Below are 24,620 nucleotides of genomic sequence, written 5' to 3'. Positions count from 1 at the left end.
TAGATGATATTTGTTATTTTCTTTGATGTATCTCTTTTGTAATTAGTTTGTTGCTTCTTATTTACTTTGTTTGTGAAATTACTTTGAACTCACACTGGAAAAAAAAAAAGAAATTACTACAGTACTAGGTACTGTATTGGTAATTGCTGGTTGTAGGGATAGGCCCAAAGGCCTCATCCAAGAATCAAAACCTGGCTCTTGAATGCCTAGAAGAAGGACATGGCACGGTGCAAGTGACCCGAATGCCTATGCTGTATGATTTGGTATGGGCAATTTGCAGGATTGCCCTTCGCTGGGGTGGTCTTTAATTTTTATCCCTCAAAATGGCGGTCTTTAAATTCTGCCCTTCAAGCAAAAATTCTGCCTTCAAGCAGAATTTGGCTTGCATCGGCAGAATTTCTGCACATGCAAATTTTGCCTTGCGATTTTTTTTTTAACTGAGCTGGGGTTCGAACCCACAACCTTGGGGTGTTAGGCGATGGGTAAAATTTAAAGACCACTAATTTGAAGGGAAAAATTAAAGACCACCCCAAATAAAGGCCAATCGACGCAAAAAAAAAAATTGGTATCATAACTGGCCCAAAATGCTGATATACTTGGCCCAAGTGTACAGATACCCGATTTTGGCATTACCATTTAAGTTAGGGCAACTTACATAAATAACTATCTTTTAGGAGCAATTAACCATTCATAACTATTCGTAGCTACATAAGGCATTTTCGCTGTATTTGAATATATTGTTCAGTTATATCTAACCTTAGATGATGTCACATGTATTTGAATGTATTCGAGCTGTCACGAAATTGAATGTATTCACTGTATTTGAATGTATCTCAGATATAAGACAAGAAGCTCAAATACATATGAGATACAAGACATATAAGCCAAATACATATGACGAAATACACTCAAATACACTCAGATACAAGGAGAAGAAGTTAGGAAAAATATGTAAGAAAAAATAATGTGGTTGACTGGGTTTGAACTTGGGCAGGCAGGGGCAGAGCCCACACCCAATAATCACTTCAGCCACGGCCGCTTGATATATTTTAGTATAACTATGAATGGTAATTTACAAAATCACCGTAGCTACTAAATATAAATAAATTAAAAGACAGTTCTTATCAATAATTACCTCTTAGAGGTAGCTATATATGCCAAGTAATTATTCCTTTAAGTTATGCTTGTATTGCGTAGAGAAATTTGTATTTTTATATCTATTTCGGAATAACTTCATATATGCGGTGTATGAAATTATATGCTCAACAAAGCCTAATATGAGTTATGACTGAAGTCTAGTCATTTTTGCCTGAATTTAAGGTATGTATGGCTAAATTCAATCATTTTTTATAGACTTTAGCCATTTTTGTTTGAAGTTCATGCACATATGACTAAAGTTCAATCATTTTGCTTAAACCTCAAACACCTGAACTTCAACCACATGTAACTTCAAATATTTATGTTTGAAGTCAGGCTAACATATATGTCTGAAGTTATTCCGAAATACGAAAATTTACAACATTTTTAAACAATAGTACATGTTAAATAGTGATGTCCAAATAAAAAATACCCCGTGAAATTTTTAACACATAGCTGTTCTTTCACCGAATAGACTCTGCCATTAATAACTGTTTTCAAAGCAACAGTACTTCACTATAAAGGAAATACTTACAAATTTTAACTCAATTTTATTCGTTATCAAGTTTAATTACTGCATAAGCTAAGAACTCACATATAAATTTTGTGATTAAGGATTTAGGTATCTGAAAAAAACAACCAAATTTAATAACAGAAATCGAGAATGCATGACATGTACATATAGGTTTGAGCAACCCTAATAACTAATTTAAATCTAATGGGAATCATGCATCTTCCTACTAAATTAACAACTAGTTGAAAAGATCAGCGGAACTTTTGGCAATATTATTGTTCCTAATTGCACAAAAGAAGAAGACTTCAACCTCAGTAGGAGAAAAAAATAATGCATCATCTGATAATTTTCTTCTTTTTGACAAACACTTAGCTGCAGCTACCGGCTTTCGCTTCTTCGGAGCCGGTGGACACGACGAATTCTCCGGTATACGATATCTCTTCCCCTTAGGTGTTACGCACGAATATTCGTGCACTAATTCGTCGTTCATTACTTCCTTCATATTAAGGCGAGCAGTTTTATCTGACCAAAAGTTGAAGCACTAGGGTTTTGGTAATATTCCGAAAATTTTGGAGGTGACTGCAATGAATAGAAATCTGACTTGCATGAATTTATTCTTCTTTCATGTTGTTACCTTTATCCAAGAAAATAGTTGAAAAATGGAAGTGCGTTTTTGTTATGTAAGCGCTGAAAATACAACAAAAACTAAGTACAATAAGTAGAAAACAAAATAGCAACTGCTACGATGAAATTTTGGCGTGGCAATTTTTTTCTTCTAATTTGCTTACCAATCATGATAAGAACAATGTCTTCTTGGATTGTGAAGGATTAGAACAAAATATTTAAATACTAAAAGAATGTATAGATAATAAAATGTCATAATAAATAAATGAGAATGCAATCTCACTTGTTGATTAGGTGTATAATTTATGCGTCTTGCTCGGTATGGACAACAAAATTTGAACTAGTACTACTTTATTGTGAAGGACACTTTAGATAAAGAGTAAAGGACCGAAAGTGCGAATTTCGAATTAATTGAAGGTGAAATGTATTTTGTTGGATATTATCAGAATTAAAATTAGAATTTATCGATGTTTAAGATACTAAAAGTGTGAATTTTCCAAAAGAAATTAAAAATATTTAATTTGCCTGATTCAAGTGTATTCGAAGCAGTTGCAACAATTTTCAAAAACTTTTTTCCCAAATAGTTAGGTGAAAAGTAGGAAAAATCCAATTGAGCTGCAAGTGGCAACTGAGATTTGAAGTTTTGAACTCTTGGTGTTAAGGTTAAAAGTATGATATCTTAGTCATTGAACTGCTTCTTTGAAAACACTTATTAATGCAGAGTCTATTGGGGACGCCGTGGGTAAATACGCACTAATCCCTGCTATTAAGTATTAATCACTATTTCGAATATTATTATATATTTAGCTACTTTTCCGACACAAAAAAAGTTTTGGAAAAAAATACCTACAACTAAATACAGAACAACTATAAGAAACGGTGTTGGAATTCAGAAAATTGACAAGTGAAATCCAGAGAACGATTAATGGAGCTAAAAGTTTTGCTGAAGTTTCAAAATTAAGGAACGATTCATGGAGTTCAAATCTCTAATCTATAAGTTCAAAACTAATGTAAGAAATAATTCACGAGGTTCAAACCTCTATAAGTCCTTCCGTATTTGAAGTAAGACTATTTTGTCCGAATATAATTTCCATATTAAAAATACTCCCTATGTCCTAATTTATGTGATATACTTTCCTTTTTAGTCTGTCCAAAAAAAATATATATTTCTATATTTAGAAATAATTTAATTTAAAACTTCCTTTTTTACCCTTAATGAAATGATTTGTAGCCACATAAAAATTGATGACGTGTTATAGATTACAAGTTTCAAAAATCTTCCTTTCTTTCTTAAATTTAGTACCTAGTCAAACTATATATGACCGGGAGTACCTATTTGCCTATTACTTTTCAAATTATGGCTAAAAGTTTCATAACATTGCCCGTAATTAAACCATCCCCCCTAAGTTTTAGGTCTATTCGGTGAAAGATCTAAGCAGATCATAATTTTGGGCCTCTCATGCTTCCTATCACAGACCATAGGCCTTCGAGAGTCGAATTCTACCAACCAGAAATTATCATATATTAGTCTCAACAAATTTTATGGCCTATCCTTTTAAAGACAGACGTTTAACCTTTGTCTTTGTTAAAAATGTTTAGTGAATATAGACATCCGTCCTCCTCATCCTTTTTTGTATGTGCGATAAAAACTAAAAGATCCACTATTTATTTGTAGTTGGTTTGAATTAGTTTGATTGAAGAAACTTGAAAACAGGAAAGCCCCATGCAAAGGTTTTGTTGATCTTAAAGACAATGGAAGTCTATTGATTTTGAATCTTGATGGAGATAATGTGCATTTTAATATCATATTAAAGTTCCATATTCATTCATCAATCAATGACCATAAAGGTGTAACCATTTTCACACGTTTTGGTGCCATAACATGGCAATTACTTTGGTCCTTCAACTAATTCATTACTCATATGAGTTATGGATGAATGTGGTAATGTGGTGTTCTTTTTCTTTGTAACCTCTTACTCATAATTCACCCATATTCTCCATATTTACATCTCTTTAATACCCCCACTAATCCACTCTTTCATCCAATTCAATTCACAAGGATGAATTCTTCAACTATAAATAGTTTGTCATCCTTACCTTATGGGTGTGACAAAAATATTGGAGAGTTCTTGAAAAAGTGAGGATAAAAGAGAGTAATTTTTTGTTGAAGGAAGGTGTTCTTTTTGGTGGAGCTTTGGACCCAACGTCTTGTCCAGAGTTGGTTGAGTCACACGACGTTGACGGGTTGTTGTATCCTGGAGGGGACAAGTCAGAGTATAGGGGGACAAGTCAGAGTTATACTGCCGGACCGGTGAAAATTATGTCGCAGTGGGCTTGAATCTCCTTAAAGAGAACGAGATATCCGCGCCTCAGCCTGAAGAATATTTATTTACTTTGTTCTTCATTTTATTCATTTTATTTTCAACTATAATTTATTGTAATTGTGGTATATTCACCAACAAATCTCACCATTGTGAATCATTGGGAATGGTACCAAAATGTTAGAATATCAAATTTAGAGTCATTAGGAGATTATTTGGGTCAGTGTAGATCAGTTTTGAAGCAAAAAAGTATTGGTGAAATTTCTATATAAGTCCTGATGATTCGTCAGGACTTGACGTTGTTCCAAAACTATGATATAGTTTATACTAAAATTCCGGTAATCCGTTAGGACCTCCAACAAATCCTTCCATCCAATAACTTCTAGTGATTTGCCAAGATAATTTATACTGAACTTTTGATGACCGCCAAAACTTGGGAGTCAACTAGAAATTCCTGGTGATTCGTCAATGTAATTGTTGAGCTGAAAATACAAGGGCAATTCGCAGGAATGCCCTTATTTTGGGGTGGTCTTTAATTTTTGCCCATTAAATTGGTGGTCTTTAATTTTTGCTCTTCGTTAGAACCCTTTGATTTCGGGTTCGAACCCTCGCTCAGTCAAAAATTTAAAAAAAAAATCACAAGGCAGAGTTTTGCATGCTTTAGGCGGAGTTTTAAACTCTACCTTAAGTAGAATTTTGGGCCAAAACTCCGCCTTAGGGCAGAATTTTAAAATCTCAAACATTACTTGAGTGTTCTCAATAATGTGTCCATTCTCATCCCTCAGCCTATGGAAACAGATCAAAAAGTTTACTTAGCTGAAACAAAGCAAAATCGCCTAAAGTATGTCCTATTCGGTGAAGAACACTATCAAAATGAATTACCTCTCACATATCTGCACAACATCTGCCCTAGCATCAGAGTTTTGGTCAAAACTCTGTCTTAAGGCAAAAGTTTGCCTTCAAAACTCTATCTTGCGAAGCCAAACCTTTACCTTGCGAAATTGCTTCTTTTTTTTACTGAGCTTGGGTTCGAACTCAGAACCTCGAAATATTAGGCGAAGGATAAAAATTAGAGACCACCAATTTGAGGGACAAAAATGAAAGACCACCCCAAAAGAAGGACAATCCGCGCAAAAAAAAATGAAAATACAACAAGAACTAGATTCTAAGTCGTTAGGCCATTGGATAGTTGGAACTGCCGCCTTTTTCTTTTGTGATATTTTAACTAAGTACAATTACAACAAAACAAAATAGCAACTGCTACAATGAAATTGGTGAGGTGCTATTTCTAGTTTTCTTACCAATCATGACAAGAGCAATGCCTTTTTGGATTGAGAAAGATCACAACAAAATTAAATACTAAAAGAATGTACAAATAATAAAAGTTTCATAATAAATAAATGAGAATGCAATATCACTTGTTGACTCGGTGTATAATTTATTCATCTTGCTATTCAGTAAACCTCTGGTGTTGTGCCAATTCATGTTCCTCCTTGATAGGGTTTAAGTTGTTTAATTTTTAGCTACATCTGTGATATCGAATTTAGATAGAATCTGTTATGTTAAGGCGGATTTCTCGAACAAGACTTTTTAATAGGTTCATGTAAGGTATTAAATATATGGGTAAGACAACATGTAATGCCTCAATTTCCACATTATTGAAACTAAAGCCAATTATGTTTTTTCCAAATTGGTATGCCTAATCTTGTAGTCAATCATTTCCTTATGTTGGTAACTAGATATTAAGGTCATTCCGAGGATATCTAAAGGTAAGCCTTTATAAAATTAGAGATTTAAAATATGAAAATAAAATATGTTACACGTTAATAATAAGTGAGTACGATCTGATAATATAAAAACATATACACTAGCAGTACATATTACTTAAACTCAAGTCAAATAGAATGGTACATTCAAACTTCTTCTTAAGCTCATGAAACTGCATGTAACTTCCAAAAATCTGTACAAAAGTGTTTCCCCACACACACAAAAAACTCAAAATTCTCACTACAATACTCAAAATCACTTGAGAGAAAGGATTCAACAAAATATTTCAAGCACAAACTAGCAAACATTTCTTTTTTGGGAAGTCTTGAATCTAGTAATTTTATATGTCAATAGGGGTACCCAGTCATTTCAAAAAGAGAAGGGGATCCCCTATAGACTAATTAACATACTATTAAATAAATTCCAAATATATATTTCTTTTTCTAAGACTAAACAATTAACAATCCTTTATTAAAAGAAGGAACGCTTAGCTGGAGCTCTACCAACAGCTCTCATCAAATTGGAAATTTCAAGAACTTTTGCTACTTTTGTTCCTCTCTTTCCTTCAGCTGATGCCCTTTTTTCTTCTGCTTTTCTACGTGCTTTTGCTATATCATTTTGCATTTTTTCAAGGGCTTTTGCTCTCTTCTCCTCTAACTTCCTCTGGAAAAAAAATATGAAAAATAACAAATAAATTATTATAAATAAAAAGAATAAGAAAGAAAAAGAAATAAATTAAATTTCTAGTGAACATTCTGGATCCATACACCAACCTCAGAAAAAAAGGGAAGAATTTGATTGGTTGGGTTGGTTTTTTTTTTTTTTTTTGGGGGGGGGGGGGGTGGGGGTGTAGGGGCCAGGGGAGAAAGAAAAATATGATCCCATGTGTTATTGCGCGTGCATTACGGTGAAGGAAATGTTCAATTATTCAGTCCCTCAATTAACTTTGATACACTAATAATGTAAATAACCCTATTAACTCACCTAAAAAATAATTACATATAACTAATCATTCTTAGTGAAATAATTTACATCGATCGTGTGTACACTCCCTCCGTCCCACTTTATGTGAGCTGATTTGGAGTAGGAGGGTCAAACTATCTTAATTTTCATTGTGAAGTCGGACATAAAATATTCAAATTGTTTGAAATAAAATTTACATGTTTAAAAACTACAATAAATAAAATATACAGTACATCATAATAATTAACAATCGAAAATATATATAAAACATATGAAAAATCATTGTCGAAGAAAAACCCTTTTTAACTCTCCTAATAATAATTGTGTTACATACGGTAGGACAAACGCAATATAAGTTAAGTCCCTTTAAATTAGAGAATGAGCTGGCCAATAAAATCATTATCTTGTCGCATAACTAATTACTGTATTCGTAATGCTACGTGAATATGTTCATTAGTCATCTGATATTTGTACAACATTTAGAAGATAACATTGGTAATACACAGATATACGCTTAATTATTACAAGACAAACTAGAATTACAAATTGTTTAGACTCCTAATACTAACCGACTAAAGAAAGGAGATGTTACTTTAATTACTCCTAATACTAACCGACTAAAGAAAGGAGATGTTACTTTAATTTTGATGTTAAATGGAATGGATCCAGACCAATTAATATGTATAATTTCTCTAAAGGCAGGTAGAGAAAATTAGAAAACATGTGGGCACAAAGTTCATCAAGAAACACTCAAAGCATGAACAATGCTTTTGTGAAAGTATATTATTGAAGATGAGTCGATCGCAAGTATTATATATATAATCTCTAGTAAGTGCTAAACTTATTCTATTTCATTATTTTGCATATTAAGCTAAGCGTACTATAATTTTCATACTGCCAAATTAAATTAACCTAAAACAACAAGTAATTATTTGTAATCAACTAATATAATATTTTAAAAAGAGGTAATAATATAGTATAAGTAACTAAATTGCATTGATGGTATAAATAACTTAATTAGAGTTCCCAACCTAGATTTCCTAACCTACGAGGGAAGAGCATGTGCTTTGCCTTAATAGACAAACCGAAAGCAATTGAGTTGGTGCTAAATTCATCTTGCAATTGAGGGTAGTTGCCCTATTATTGGACTCATTTAGTATCCAATCACTATAGAACCTCCAAATATAGTGGTGTGTCAAGCTGGACCAATCATGCGCACAATCAATATCGTAGAAAAAAATAAGTGCTCCTGATTTTTAGCAATCATGTAAACCACTGATACTTTAGCTTACTAGGCACATCATTCACCTCGTATTACCTTTTTTTGTCCCACCCGAGTCGGATACTCATATTGAGAGATTATATTTGTGTCGTGTAAGTCCATTAAAGGTGAAAGTACTCTCGATTGGAATTTTTTCCAAACCTAAAACTCGAACACAAGACTTGTCGACTTTAATTAGGAGTAGAAGGATCACATCCATCCCATCACAATCACTTAATATTATTTTATAAGCAATTTTAAATATCAAGTTTAGTTTTCAAAATTTATTCTAATGTCAATTCATTAACAAACTCCGCACCAACATATAGACAATTAAGCGCATAATTAAAAGATGCAAGATACATTAAACTAAGTTTTGTGGTGGTAGTTAATATAAAAATAAAGTCAAATAAACTCCAATAGGCAAAAAATCTAGAATTGAAGCAAAAGAAGAATTAACTAAATCTGGAGAAATTGAAAGTAAAGAAGATTTTAAAGACGCACAATGTAGAAAGATTAGAACCATAGGTGAAGGCGTGGAGCTATAGTTTTTCGCATGTACAATTCAATAGCTTTGGCCCAAAATTTACATTTGTGTTAAAAATTCACTTATTTTTTTTTTTAGAATTTATAAACTCAAAATTCTAATTTTGTCTCTGAATTTAAAAGAACATAAGAAAAGGTGACTTTTTACAGTATTAAATACAAAATCGAAGTAACATACCTCAATTTTCTTCATCCAAGAAGTAGCTCTTTGTACCTCTTCACTTTCGCATCCATTAATAACAGCATCTTCACGTTTAAACCTATTATTAATCTTCGAAATTTTAGCAGTTTGCCATGCACTAATCTTTGATTCAACTTCTTCTTTTTTCACCCTTTGAACCGTAACTTCCCCATGACTAGAATTATTATTAATCCTTCTTGGAGGCGAAGGATTAATAGTAATTGGATCCACAGTGTTACTATAATTATCTGGCACAATAGCTAACGGATTTGTTTCTTCTATTGGCTCATCTTCCCCTATGCTCCCCAAAATGTTGCTATTGTTATTATTATTCTCGTTTTCACTCCCATGATTGTTGCTAATCGACGATCCAGCGAGGACAAGAGCGTTGAATTCACGACTCATGGTTGAAAAATTCTCACTTGATGCTACTTCTGAAATCGACGATGATCTATGGCTACTTGTTTCCCAAGCTTCTAATCGACGACCACGATTTGATGGAGGTCTTGGTGGGGTTAGAGCATGGATATCTCTGATTTGTTCTTCTTCTTGATCATCATGATTGTTTTCTCTGAATGTGCTGCTGTTGTTGTTGCTAGTACTAGCTATGGTATTAGGTCTTTGATAATTCAACATATCTAAGATTTTTCTTCTTTTGCGGGGGTTTTGGTTTTTAGTGTATATTTGGTTTGAGTACTAGTAGTAGTGGAAGGAGGAGGAGGAGGAGGAGGAAGTGGTGGGGTTAAGGAGAGGAGTATTTATAAGGTAAAGAATTAAAGATTTAGATGACCTTGATTTTTGTTTTGTTGATATGATTAAATCTAAAGGACGAGGGGAAAAGATCAAACAAAAAAAGATGGACCAGTCATATGTGCCACACATGCACGTTGGAATAGTACTAATGGAATTAGGAGAGTTCAGAAATTAATTAGTAGTGGACTACTTTGCATTGAGGATTATTGAGGATTTAGGAGTCCTTTTGGTCAAACCTTTACAAATTAAACTGTTTATTTTGATGGAAATAATTTTGTCAAAATAGTTTTTTTCAAGAAATAGTTTTAGGCATGAATATGATAATGATAATGTGAAATTAGTGAAGTAGGTTGAAAAGCATAAGGTTTCAGTTTCAAATTTTAGCGGAGGCATAGATAATATATAGGTGATTTCTTTACATTTATTTTGCTAGTTGGTGGGCAGAGTTATCCAAAATATGTGTTGTTGCACGTAGCAGATACCTCGTGAAGTTAGTGGAGATGCACAAGCTAGCCCGGACACCATTATTATATTAAAAAGATGTTAATGCGGATGATTAATGGATTTTTGCGTTGATTAAACTTTTAGTCCCACATGTCATGTTAATCAAGATTTCACCTCGAGGTCATGTCCAATTACTTTTCACGCCCTATTCTGTCTTCTTGTAATACTAGTCTCAAGAAGCCCGGGCTCTAAGATCTAGGTAACAAAGTACTCTCTTAGTCCTAATTTATGTAATAAGATTTGAATTTTCAGAGTCAAACAGTTTAATTTTGATAGTGAATTTGAGCATAGAATCTTTAATAAGTTTTTTGGGAATAAAATTTATATATTTGAAAACTATGTAAAAAGTACTATAAATCTCAATATTTGACAATTCAAAATACTTAAAAGATATATGAAAAATTAATTTTTTTTTCTCCTTTCAAAAAATGTGAAATGATATTTTCTTTCATTTTTCTTAATCTAAGTGGAATATTTTCTAAATTTACGGTATAATAACTATGCTACAGCCTAAGCAAATTAGAATTATCTAAATTTAAATAATTAAATTATATCTCAGTGCAACGACGTATCTAATGATTTGTTCCTTCTCGCTAATATTTATTTGAAGGATCCATTTTAAAATCTATTTTCTATTGCATAATTATGTTAGATCATTAAACCTATTAATATATTCAAAATAATTTTTTTATTAAAAATTAGATCAGGAGAATTTAATGGTAATTTTAGAATTACTAAGAAAATATGCTCGACAGAGTACTCCGTCAGTACCAAATGAGTTCTCCAAAGTCACCATTTTAAATTATCTTTGTGCATAACTATTTCTATTAGATGACATCAACACCATCAACAACTTTTCAAATATTTTCAAAGGACTCAAAGTTTATTATATTTACGAAGTTGGTTAAGAGGTCATGAATTATTGGTTAAGAGGTCATGAATTATCAAAAAGGGTTTAAAATATATTGAGTTATTGGAAACATACTTTGGTATTGAAGTAATAAATAACAAATACAAGGGCATATATTTGGAAGATCAAGTACTTTTAGTTGGCAAGCTAACCAAATAGTTATAATATAACTAAGTACTACAAAACTCTTTACATTATCACTTATATATAGTACTATAGTAGTAATATCAGTTTCTTGCAATAAATAAAAAAGACAATTAATGAAATCACAGAGTTTACGCACTCGGTAGCTATATTAATGTTTTAGAATTTCAAGCAATTTTTGTTTTATAAATATGGTAAGAAGTAAAAGCCTCGTATGCTAATTATATAATTCCATTATTCCAAGAGGTAAACTAGAGCTGCTAAACTACCACACTAATTTGACCCAAATTTGATCACACCTGTGAAAAGACCTTCATAACCTTTACATGTACAATTTTGAATTAAGATGAATTTTAGGAGGGAAGGATAGGAATGACATTCATTAAGTATAAATTATTAACCTTAGATACCCTTGTAAATTAAATTTATTATGCTACCCTCATTTGGGGAATCCGCGACTTAAGTAGTACAAAAAAAGAAAAGTTGAACCAAAGTAGTACAGAAAAAAAAAAAAAAACACATAAATAGCATTCGCGCAATTTAGTGCGTGAAAAAAGCGCAAAAAATAACAATTTGCCCTTTCACGCACTAAATTAGTGCGTGAATAACAACAAAAAGTCACCTTTTCACCTTTTCGACCAATGACATTTGTTGTCATTAGGCGCCCACTTGTCTCCTCAGCTTCTTAAATTTTCATTGCCTTTGCGCATCGCATGGAGTCAATCAAAATACTGCAAAAAAAATCACTTTGAACAAAATATCTTCAATAAAAAAAAGTTACAAAACTACCTTTAACGCGGTAAAATATTGCGTTTAGAAACGATACCAAAAAGCAAAAAAAAATTGGCCAAACTTTATTTTTTACAACACTTAGTGTTTTTTTACTTTGACTAACGATTAGTCGTGTGTCAAGACCCGAAAACGTCAATATTTTATATAGAACTACGATATTTTTTAGCGAACAATAATGTAGGCCAATACATCAAGGATACGTAGACGTTCGGATAGTCATTTTAGGGAGTTGAAAAAATTACCGAGAAGTAAGTTTTGTTTGAAAACTTTAGGGTGTATTATTTTTTAAGATTTTGATTTAAGCGTGTTAATTTTTAATCAAGATAACTTTATTTTGAATATAAATATAATTCTAAAAAATATAGGAAAAAACTAGTTGTAAAGTCGTCAAACTTTAGATGGTCATAACTTACGGAGAATTTTTTTTTTGCTTCTATAACGCAAAAAAAATGCGCTAAAGCGATTAACGGCTCCAATTTTTTTTTGCTTTTTGCATCTTGTTCAACCCCTAAAATGACTATCCGAACGTCTACGTATCCTTGATGTATTGGGCCTACATTATTGTTCGCAGAAAAAAATATCAGGTTCTATATAAAATATTGACGTTTCGGAGTCTTGACACACGACTAATCGTTGGTCAAAGTATGGAAAAAAACACTAAGTGTTGTAAAAAATAAAGTTTGGCCAATTTTTTTTGCTTTTTGGTATTGTTTCTACAACGCAATATTTTTCTTTGCGCTTAAAGGTAGTTTTGTAACTTTTTTTTTATTGAGATATTTTGGTTCAAAGTGATTTTTTGGGGGTATTTTGATTCGGATCGTGCGATGCGGTGCAATGAGAACTTAAGAAGAAGGAGAAGACAAGTGGGCAACTAATGACAACAAATGTCATTGGCTGAAAAGGTGAAAAGGGGGTGACTTTTGGTTTGCTCATTCACGCACTAATTTAGTGCGTGAAAGGCCAAATTGTTATTTTTTACGTTTGAGTCTTTCACGCACGAAATTCGTGTGTGAATCTATTTATGTGCTTTTTTTTTTTCTCGTACTACTTTGGCTCAACTTTTCTTTTTGTATTACTTAAGTCGCGAATTCTCATTTGGGCCATTGTGGCCAACATCAATGTGGCTAAAAGACCTTTCCGAAACTTAAAAACCAAGAGTACAATGAGACATTTATCATGTACTCTAATAAATCAAACTTACTAAATACAGGTGTCTATATTCATGCACATTATTCCGTATAATAAATAACTACCACATACAGTAGCTTTTATATTCGTGCACATTGTCTCTAGTTATTCCACATGCGGTCCTAGATAAGGTCAGTACAATAACAATAACATACTCAGTGAAATCCCACAGTGTTAAGTCTGGAGAGAATAAAATGTGCGCAGACGTTACCCCCATCTCAAAAGATAAAGAGGTTGTTTTCGAAAGACCCTCAGTTCAAGAGTCCTAGATAAGCTCAGTATAGTAGATAATCACAGCATTACTCCCTATTCATATTTACCAATCTCTATTTCTAGGATCGACACCTCAACAATTCCAATTTCCAAGTAAACGAAAATAGTTCACTGACCATTTTTTTGGCCCTTTCTTGTTAGGAGTTTCACATTACATTGCGAAATTTAAAATTCATGATAGTAGTAATTATTTTTCAATTATAAAATCTGAAAAATAACAATTTATGAGTTTTACCCCATTCCAAAGGCTAGCTATTTTGCGTTAGTTTCAAAAAAAGGTGAAGAAGATTCTCTAAAAAACTGAACTTTTCCAATGTTTGAAAAAGCTACCAAAAAAAAAAAAAAAAAAAAACTACTGCAGACCTATTTTGCCAATAAAAAAACTGTGAAAAAAGTGACAATGTTAATTTCCGTTTTTGTGGATAGAAGTGACAGCTTTGATTTCACCCTTCAACTTTCATTAAAAAATCAAACTTCCCCCTCAACTATGAACAATGGACATTTTCTCCCCATTTATCCTATGCAATATCTATTTTACCCTTGACATTTTCTATCCTCCATCTATGTAATATCTTTTTATATTATATAAAATCTATTTTTTAACCTAGGTATTTATAGATTTTTATTTAAATTCATATTATAAGTAGAATAATCCTTTTTAATTTATCACAAAATCAAATGTTACTTTTTATGATTGATATTTTAATACACACACTCACATATTACCTGTTATTTTTACATATATATATATGTATATGTATATTTAAGTTTCACTTCTCTCTTATTCTCTATTGTCAATATATAAACAAGTTTTGGTTGTCATTAATGATTATTTTAAATGATAATTTAGAATTCATTTATAATATAAATAGATAATCTTTTAGGAATTTTTTATAGACTATACCTCTATTTTTATTAATTATTTTGTATTACCTGCATTGAAAGATATTTATAAAGTTATTATTACCTGTTATTTTTACTTGTATAAATAGATATCAGAGTTTTGATTATTATTAATAAAAAGAAATTCTTTTTTTCTTCTCATTTATTTCATTATAGAACGACAATAAGTTATATACTCAACTAGTATTTCTCATTTTTCTTTTTTCGTCTCAAAAGTAGTATATTTTTTTTTGTAGGAAATTTGTTACATAGATTAAAGAGATAAAAAAAACTCATAATTTTAAAGAAGTATAAGTAAAAAAAGAAAAATTGATAATGTAAGGGTAAAATAGAAATTTAAAAAAGTCAATTAGGATAAAAAAGGGAAAATGATTATTATTTAAAGTTGAGAGGAGAGTTTGATTTTTAAAATAAAGTTGAACCCAAGCTTTTCAAATGAAGTTTGATAAACAAAAAAAAAAAACATTGAAGATTTTTGTTTCTTTTTCCAAAAACTGAAAAGAAAAAAAAATCTAACCCAAACTTTTTTTTACCATTTTAATTTGTAATAATCACTTTCTTCTTTTGTCTTAAAGTAGTGTCGGCCAGAACTATTTTGCATGGGAGGAGCCCACAAATAGTATTAGTCGTAATTAGTAGTAGCCTAGTAGGTGATGGTGGTGGACCATACATAATTCACACACGCGTTGTACGTTATCAGTCAAAACTATAATCTAATACGCGTGGAGTCCATTCATTGGTTAATATTAAACTGTTACCATATGTCAATTTCATCGATACAAAGATTGACCAATCGTCAGGTTAAGGACACGTGTACGACCAATCACGAATAAAATATTAAAGGGCTTTCAAATTGCCCACGTCACACGTAATAATTAACATTATCAATCGCTAAAAATGGACTAATATTGATAAACTAATGATTAAGACACTTTTAAGAAAAATCAAGGAAGCTTACTTGGTCTCACATTTAAATTTCAGTGGAGGCATAAATAATTTTTTTGTACGTTTCCAAATCTTGAACAAAATTACTCATGAATATTTATCTTTGTGACGGGAAGTAGCAAGTACACAATAAAAATTAGTCAAATACGCATGAGTTGGCTCGAACACGTACGCGATAGAATTAGTCAAACACACATAAATTGGCTCGAACACTGCGATTATCAAATTGATGCGGGTAGTATGGTATAAAACAAGAAGCTTACTTTTACTTTTGTTGTTGTAACTTTATTATTTTCCAATAAAATATAGTGATGTGAATGTGAGTGGGTGAAAGAGGGTGGAATATGACATGCGTCCATTAATTTTGTTTGCTACAACAAAGTTAGATTACAAGTGTTTACCCTGATACTGGAACATATTACATGAAAATGATGTTTTGAATATTATTTTAATTGTTTTATTGTTTATTTTATTCTAGTTGGTGATCTCCACGGTGACTACTGTTTTATGAAAGTAGACATTTGAAGTTGATATTTTGTCCTTAATAATATTGCTACAATTCGATGTAATGGAGTCAAGTCGTTATAGTGGAGAAACAATATTGTGGTTAATCGCTAGTTTTTGGAAAGAAAAAACAACAACAACGTTAATCATTAGTAACATTGGAAGAATGCATCAACATATATTTTTTCTTACTATAGCATAGGTCTTTGCCACTTTAAACGGGTATTTCACTCCTCTTTTATTAAATTACAACGGACAGGGTTTTACTTATTTGAAGGATAAAACACAAACAAAGGGATCAAAGGGCTTTGGTCAGAGAAAGAGAAGAGGCGTGGTTAGAATGTCCCTACATCGATGGGGACTTGTAGAAAAGGGGGACGATGTCATCATAAAGAATTAACGCGTAAACTTAGAAAGGTTAAGAAAATTCTCAATGATATAATTCGACTGAGTTTTAACTTGATGAACATGGACTCGTCTAAATTGTCAGCAGCCTTCCTTTTTTGTTTTTCTATTTTAAAAAATATTTATAAAAAAGCGAAGATACAACCTATTTCAGATAAAGTACAATCTGAAAATTGAAACAGGTGTCCTATTCACATAGTAAAGTGTGCTCCAAAGGTGACATTACTGTAAAGTATGCGCCTAAAAATATCCCGGGGACAATAGAGGATTTTATAACTAATCCACTACTTCTGTAAGTTAATTATGTTTGATGACAAATGGACGATCTAAATATCAGTTGAGAGGAAAAGAAAGACGGAGAATAATAGCAACTTTCTCTCTCTAAGGTTCGCGAACTCTATGGCGCATGAAGCATAACGTGCGCCGTCCATGGGGAAGAGAGCTCGGATTCCCACGGAGAAGGTACTCATGACACTGCAAGCAAAGGCGAAAGGTTCTAAAACGCAACGGAAGAAGGATGAGCAAACTACGGCATAGCTGAATCAAGTGCAGATTTGGTGGAAATTGCCAATGAATAGGGTGAAATCACTGCAACAATTGTTGAATCTAGTGGGACAGGGGAAAATCAAGCTGAAGAAATTGTTAAAGTGACGGACGTAGCGGTTGCCCTAACTAAGATGAGTGTTGAGAAAACTACCATAGCTGACAAAGGTGGGTCGAGTCTACAACAGGAATGGGAAGCGGTTATTCAAGGACCCAGTAGTCCAAGGAAGTCATGGGCGGATGAAATTGAGGAATCTCCCGACCGACCGATAAGGATCAGTATGGGACAACTTTGACATTAAAAAGATGTCTAAAGCTGGGTTCAAGCTCGATTATGTAGCTCCTGAGGTACATGGTGAGTCCTCAATCTGTGAAATTGAAATTGAAGATATTGATACTGAAATTGAGTATTGGAAGCATGCGGTTGTGTGTTACGTGTTGGGGGCCCATCCCCCGTTTACTGTAATGAATGGATACATACGAAGGTTATGGGGGAAACACGGCATAAATAAGATCTCGATGTTGAAGAATGGGATTGTGTTAGTAAGGTTTGATACAGGTTTGGGGAAGGATGAAGTATTACAAGGTGGAATCTACCACTTTGACAACAAACCCTTCATCGTGAAAGCTTGGAATCCCGATATGGAGTTTAGCGGAGAGGAATTATACACGGTTCCCGTATACGGGTGAAGTGTCTGCTCGGATCGGAATTCAAATATTGGAGACCAAAAGGGCTTAGTAAGATTGGAAGCTTGATTGGGAAACCTCTAATGGTGGACCAACACACGGAGAAGAAAATAGGTTTGAACTTTGCAAGATTGTTGATTGAAGTTGAACTGAAACAACAGTTGCCTGATAAAATCCTCTTCAAGAATGAGAGGGGTGATATAGTAGAGCAAAGAGTGCAATATGACTGGAAACCTTTGCTGTGCAATTTTTGCAAAAAATATGGGCATGATGAAGAAAACTGTAGAAGGAAGAAACCACCACCTGCGCAGGTAGGAGGTACGGGTATGGGGATACAGACCACAAATGATATGGGTACGGGGACACTGGTGGAACCAGGGACAAAGGCAACATCAAATAGAAAACAACCTGAGAAAGGTGAAGCTGCTAGTATGCCTAAAAAAGAAGTGGGAACTAGCAAACCAACTAGTAACAGGCAGTCTCGACAAAGGCAACCACTTACAGGGTGGGTTACCCCAGTGAAGACTACCAAAAGTCCAAGTAGACAACCAGCTCACCAGGTGCAACAACAGAGTGTGAATCAACAGAATCACTTTCAAGTACTAAATAAAATTGACCCGAATGTTCAACTAGAGAAGAGCACAGTTAGGAAAGAGGGAGGAAGTGTTCCTCTCTCTGGGAATGGATAGCATGTTGTGTTGGAATGTTAGGGGTTTGAATGCCCCTAACAAGCAAAAGGAGGTCAAACTCCTTTGTAGTAAGGAATGCGCTGGACTAGTAGGACTAGTAGAGACAAAAATAAAAGTAAACAATATGGGGAAAGTGGCTAGTAAACTATTTGGTGGATGGGAATTTGTAACGAATCATGGAGATCACTATAATGGTAGGGTGTGGATAACATGGAGACCAGACTATTTTCAGGTGGTACAAATTAGTAGTTGTGCTCAAGCTGTAACCTGTAAGGTGAAAAACTGCAGGTTGAGTATGGAATTCATGATGACTGTTGTGTATGCTTTTAATACAAGGGAAGAGAGGAGAAGTATGGGGATACTTAGAAGACTCGAATGAAGGAAATATAGTTCCTTGGATAATTATGGGAGATTTCAACTCTGTAATCTCCTCTGGTGACAAAATAGGGGAAATCCGATGAAGTATGGCCGAAATAGTAGATTTTCATGCATGTGTGGAAGCTTGTGGTTCACTAGAAATGCCTAGACAAGGGTGTACGTATACATGGAATGATAGAGGAGACAATAGAGTATTCTCAAAAATTGATTGGGTGTTTATAAATAGTGAATGGCTACAAACCATGCCTGCCTATAGTGCTAACTTTCTTCCAGAGGGTGTGAGTGATCACTGCCCAGTGAAAATCTCCCCTCCGAATGGGGTTAGGAGATCCAGACCAGCTTTTAAGTACTGTAATGTTTGGGCAAGTCATCCTAACTTCCTATACATTGTAAACGAGGAATGAAATCAGGGGATTGAGGGGTATCGGATGTTCAGAGTGGTGAAAAAACTGAAACAACTAAAGAGAAGACTGAGGAGCCTGAATAGACAGTATTTCAAGAATATCATTACAGAAGCTGATGAGGACAGAATTGCCCTTGCTCAAGCCCAAGCTACATTACACTTGCAGCCACTGGATAGAACTCTACAAGAGCAGGAAAAGGTGAAGTTTTTGAAGTTTCGACAATCTTCATATTTGGATGAATGTTTTCTAATGCAGAGAAGCAAAGCAACCTGGATTAAACTAGGTGATGATAATACAAGATATTTCTTCTCAGTCATCAAACACAGGAAGTTACAATAGGCCATTATACAAATAAAGGATAAAGAAGGCGTGATGCATAATGATCAACAAGAAATTGCAAAAATATTTGTAGAATACTATCAGAACTTACTGGGAACTAAGGAAAAACAGAGAACAAAAGCTAGTGGGAACCTACTGGGAAATGGTTATGTTCTAAATACTGCTCAACAGGTGCTGCTCATGCAAGCTTATACTGCTGAGGAGGTAAAAGGAGCAATGTTTGGTATAGGCATAAATAAAAGCCCTGGGCCTGATGGGTATGGCAGTGGATTTTTTAGAGTAGCTTGGAGTGTCATTGGTGATGATGTGACTAAAGCAATTTTGGAGTTTTTTGAAAATGGGAAACTGCTGAAACAAATAAACTCTACAATCATTTCCCTAATTCCCAAAGTGGATGCACCAGAACTTGCAAGCCAGTTTCGACCTATATCCTGTTGTAATGTAATCTATAAGTGCATTTTTAAAATGATATGTATGAGGCTGAAAAAAGCGATATCAGTGGTGGTGGCCAGTAATCAGGCTGCGTTTGTGGAAGGGAGGTCTCTAATACACAATGTACTAATATGTCATGATTTGTTGAGACATTAATCAAGAAAGAAACTCCAAGGTGTTTGATGAAGATTGATTTAAGGAAAGCGTATGATATGGTTAGCTAGGATTTCATTGAAGAAGCTTTAAAGGGCTATGGATTTCCAACTCCGTTTGTGCAACTGATTATGATTTGTGTTACCTAACAAGGTTCACGGTCAAAGTAAATGGAGAAAGATATGGCTATTTTGAAGGTAAAAGAGGGTTGCGACAAGGAGATCCCATGTCCCCATTATTATTTGTGTTAGTAATGGAGTACCTTACTAGAACACTCAAGAAGATGAGTGATCTACCTGATTTCAAGTACCATCCAATGTGCAAGACCACTAAACTTACACACTTGATATTTGCAGATGATCTTGTCACGACCCGACTAGGGGCCATGACGGGTCCCGGGGCTAACCACCAAGCACCGCTCATACCATTACCCATCACACTCATCAAGCGTTCATTCATTAATCTTATACTCAAGTCATAGGAAAAATCATTTTTCACTTCGAAACATAATTACCTTTATATACAAAAGCCCTTCGGCTATCAAAATAATGTACATACAGTAAGGACATCGTGAGACCATACTACCCACACATACGCGCTACGAGCCTCTACTAGAGTACTAGACATATGGACGGGACGGGGACCCCGTCATACCCCAAAATATATATATACACAAAAGAATAAATCAAAGGCACCTCCGAATAATGGGGTGCTCTCGAAATGTAACTGGCATGCTTCTACGAGTCCGGATCACCTCCACCGCCTACCAGTGGTATGAACACAACGTCCAAAGAAAACGGACGTCGGTACGAACATTGTCCGAGTATGTAAGGTATGAATGAAATGAACATAATAGAGAAATCATAAGACATAAGATGAAGATATAACCTGCGTAACTTTTAAGGGTGGATACATTTCATACATATATCATATATAATCATAGTACATGTATCATCATAGCGCATACATCATCGTATCATATATATCATCATCGTTAACCCGCGTCCGGTAACCATCATATGCCACCCACTAGTGGTGTCATGCCGGCCCTACTAGGCTCGGTGTAAACATAGCAGCCCGCCTTAGCGGTGACATGCCCGACCGGTTAGGCACGGTGGAATCGTATGCAGCCCGCCTTCGCGGTGACATGCCCGGCCAACTAGGCACGGTGGAATCGTGTCGTCATATAGTCAACATAAACTTATCATCGTCATACATTCATCATTAATCATACATTAAAGCTTGAAGGTAACCATGGCTATGTCGGGGGGACATAAGGCCGTGAACCCCCGACTACGTTATGTATGATCATAATCGTCATATCTCACCTTGGAGGGACTAACATTTTAAGGTGAGTGCACACAAGGAAAAGCATCAATGGAACCATATTTAGGATCATTAACCTCATGGACATCGTATGTTACTCTAGGATTCTTTATACTTAAATTCATCATCATCATTATCATGCTCGTATCGTATCTCTTTTCTTTATCATATGCGTATGTAGCTCTTTATAGTCATGGACTCATAATTTCCGTTATTCAGGAAGATCACGAAAAAATAGGAAGATTCATGTCATAGGAATCATGCCTTAGAGGAGAGGATTAGCCTTACATACCACTTTCGCTTTAGCTATTCTATCGTTTGATCGCTTCTCATCGATGCTCGCGTTTCTACCTTCAAGAAAGTTCGTATTAACATTAGCTAATCGATTATAAGAACATGCTTACTAAAGCTAGAGAAAATTGGGCGAAGATTTCCTTTGTTTATACAACTTTCCTCATATTACATATCAACTCCCAAAAATCCATAACAACATTCACAATATCATAAGCAACAATCATTTCATCTACGTTATCCACATTTCACAATTTCACTTGATTCCTCCATAATCATGGTCATAGTACACTATTACGTCTTCTCACATATAATGCTTAGCCCATGTCCTAAATGTCATTTATAACATAATTATAATCACAACATATCAATATTCATGACTTATTCCAAACTACCACTCAAAATGTCACTATCCTCACATTCATAACCCATTTTCTATATCCTTCTACAATCCAAGTCTTTCAACCCCTCATTACTTTAAACAACATGGAATGATCATAAAACTTACCTTAGATAGTGTAATAATAAGCCTTTGGCGGAGATACTCCTCTTGCACCAAAACCCTAGCTTCACTTCTACTTAGATTCCTTGTCTTGGATGAACTCTAGTGAGCTTCTTACACTTAACTCTCTTGGTTTGATGAAGTTGATCTTGAATCTCTTGAGTTCTTATGGAAGAAGTGTGTGGAACCCTCTGAGAGCACTTGAGAGAGATGAAGAAGTGTGGGAAATGAAATTAGTGAAGTGGGATCACATTTATATAATTGAACTTAACTCGGCCGTCGGGACTTCCACGGACACTTATACGGTCCTTATAACATTGCACGGCCCGTATAAGTGGTCGTGGTTCACCACCACGCAAACATCATCTCTACTGTTGGGTGTTATACAGACCACTTATATGGACCGTATAATGTTATACGGACCGTATAAGTCGGTCGTATAACCCCATTCCTCGAAATGATCTCCGTCGTTCGTTTGATCTCCAATCCTTATGGAACCTTCGACACTTGTTTAACACCTCGTTAACAATCTAAGGGACATTATAACTCTTCTCCAAAACATCATTAAGCCATCATTAATTCGATACTCGTAAATCTTGCCCGACATACAACATATACCTTACTTTCCTTAACAACTTTCGTCTCCTACCTCAAATGTCTTTGAAATCTCATTTAGAATCATCAAATGTTATTTCTTACTTATCAAAACATTGTATACGTCGTGCCCTTCGTTAATCTATTCACTGTATGTTAACGAAAAATTTTCGGGGTGTAACAGATCTAATGGTGTTCTGTAAAGGAGACTTAGCCTCTATTAATAGAGTGATGGAAGCTACAAACATTTTAGTGCAGCCACTGGCCTAGTTGCAAACCTGGAGAAATCAAACATATTTCTAGCTGGAATGGATGATGACACTAAGGTAAGTACATTGGCAAGTACTGGTTTCTCAATAGGTACACTACCTATAAGATACCTAGGACTACCATTATCCTCTAAGAAGTGGAATAAAGTTGATTGTCATCAACTAGTGGATAAGATCACTAAAAGAATAACAAATGGCTACTCAAGGCAGCTTTCGTATGCAGGGAGGCTGCAGATTATCAATGCTGTCCTGTTCTCAATTTATAATTTTTGGTGTGCTATTTTCATCCTTCCACAAAGTGTATTGAAAGAAGTAGATAGGAAGTGTAGAGAATTCTTGTGGGGGTGTCAGGAGGGACAGAGGAAGGTGTCCTTGGTTGCGTGGGATAATGTATGCGTACCAAAAAAGTATGGGGGATTAAATATTAAAAGTTGTAGGATTTGGAACATAGTAGCGGTCGGTAAGTTGCTATGGCAACTGGCAAATAAAGAAGACATTCTATGGGTCAAGTGGGTCCATGAGATTTATATGAAGACAACTGATAACATTTGGGAACATTTTCCACCTCAAAATTGTAGCTGGTATTGGAGGAAGCTAAACTCTCTAAAGGAAGTGATGATGCATTGGTATCAGAATGATATATATACTCTGAATCCAACTGGTTCGTACTCTATGACTAATAGTTATCACGCGATGTTGGGCACACTACATAGACTTCATGAAGCTGAACTAATTTGGAGTTCAGTAATGATGCCTCGGCATAGGGTGCTGGTTTGGTTAGCTTATCAGGATAGACTATTCACCAACGAGAGATTACAAAGGCTGAACATTCCTATTGAAAATATTAATTGTTGCTTATGTGAGGAGTAATTTAAACACACACGATTTGTTCGCAGACCGTACGGGTATCGTGGTGAAAAATGAGTTGGCTAGATGGATAGGTGTGAATCTACCGAATATGACAACCAAGCAATGTTCGGGGTGGATTAAAGGAAGACACTGGAGACAATTCTGGAAGGAGACAGTGGCTGCCATGTATGGAGCAATAGTATACCACACCTGGCAAGCAAGAAATTGGAAGCAGTTTAGGCAAATAAGTGTTAATGCTGAGTTTACCGTCGTACAGATACAGAAGGAGTTGCAAGAGAGATTAAGATTAGTGGCTAGTTCTAGGAGGGCTAGGAACTGCCAAGTTCTGATCCATATGGTGTGTAATTAGTTTGAAATTTGCCTGTTGGCTTTGGTTTTTGGTAAGATCTATGAGGTCCAAATGTACTTAACACTCTTCCTAGAAGGTGGTTAAGACGCTGGATACTCTTAGTTTGTAAATATTTTGGTTTGGTATGGTAATAATTCACAGTTTATTGACAAAAAAAGA

At 34.4% G+C, this 24,620-nt stretch overlaps 1 protein-coding gene across 1 annotated transcript; it reads right to left on the bottom strand.

Annotated features, from left to right (window-relative positions):
- Positions 1-6,459: 6,459 nt before the first annotated feature.
- On the bottom strand, positions 6,460-10,047 carry LOC132049245 (remorin 4.1-like). Its single transcript, XM_059439972.1, has 2 exons — positions 9,312-10,047; positions 6,460-7,026 (listed from the first exon to the last, which is right to left on the bottom strand). Exons 1-2 carry the CDS (start codon positions 9,948-9,950, stop codon positions 6,835-6,837), a joined length of 831 nt encoding a protein of 276 aa, XP_059295955.1. The 5' UTR covers positions 9,951-10,047; the 3' UTR covers positions 6,460-6,834.
- Positions 10,048-24,620: the final 14,573 nt, after the last annotated feature.

Source organism: Lycium ferocissimum, chromosome 3 (assembly GCF_029784015.1).
Source record: "Lycium ferocissimum isolate CSIRO_LF1 chromosome 3, AGI_CSIRO_Lferr_CH_V1, whole genome shotgun sequence".
NCBI lineage: Eukaryota > Viridiplantae > Streptophyta > Magnoliopsida > Solanales > Solanaceae > Lycium > Lycium ferocissimum.
This window is presented reverse-complemented; position numbering and strand designations above follow the sequence as displayed.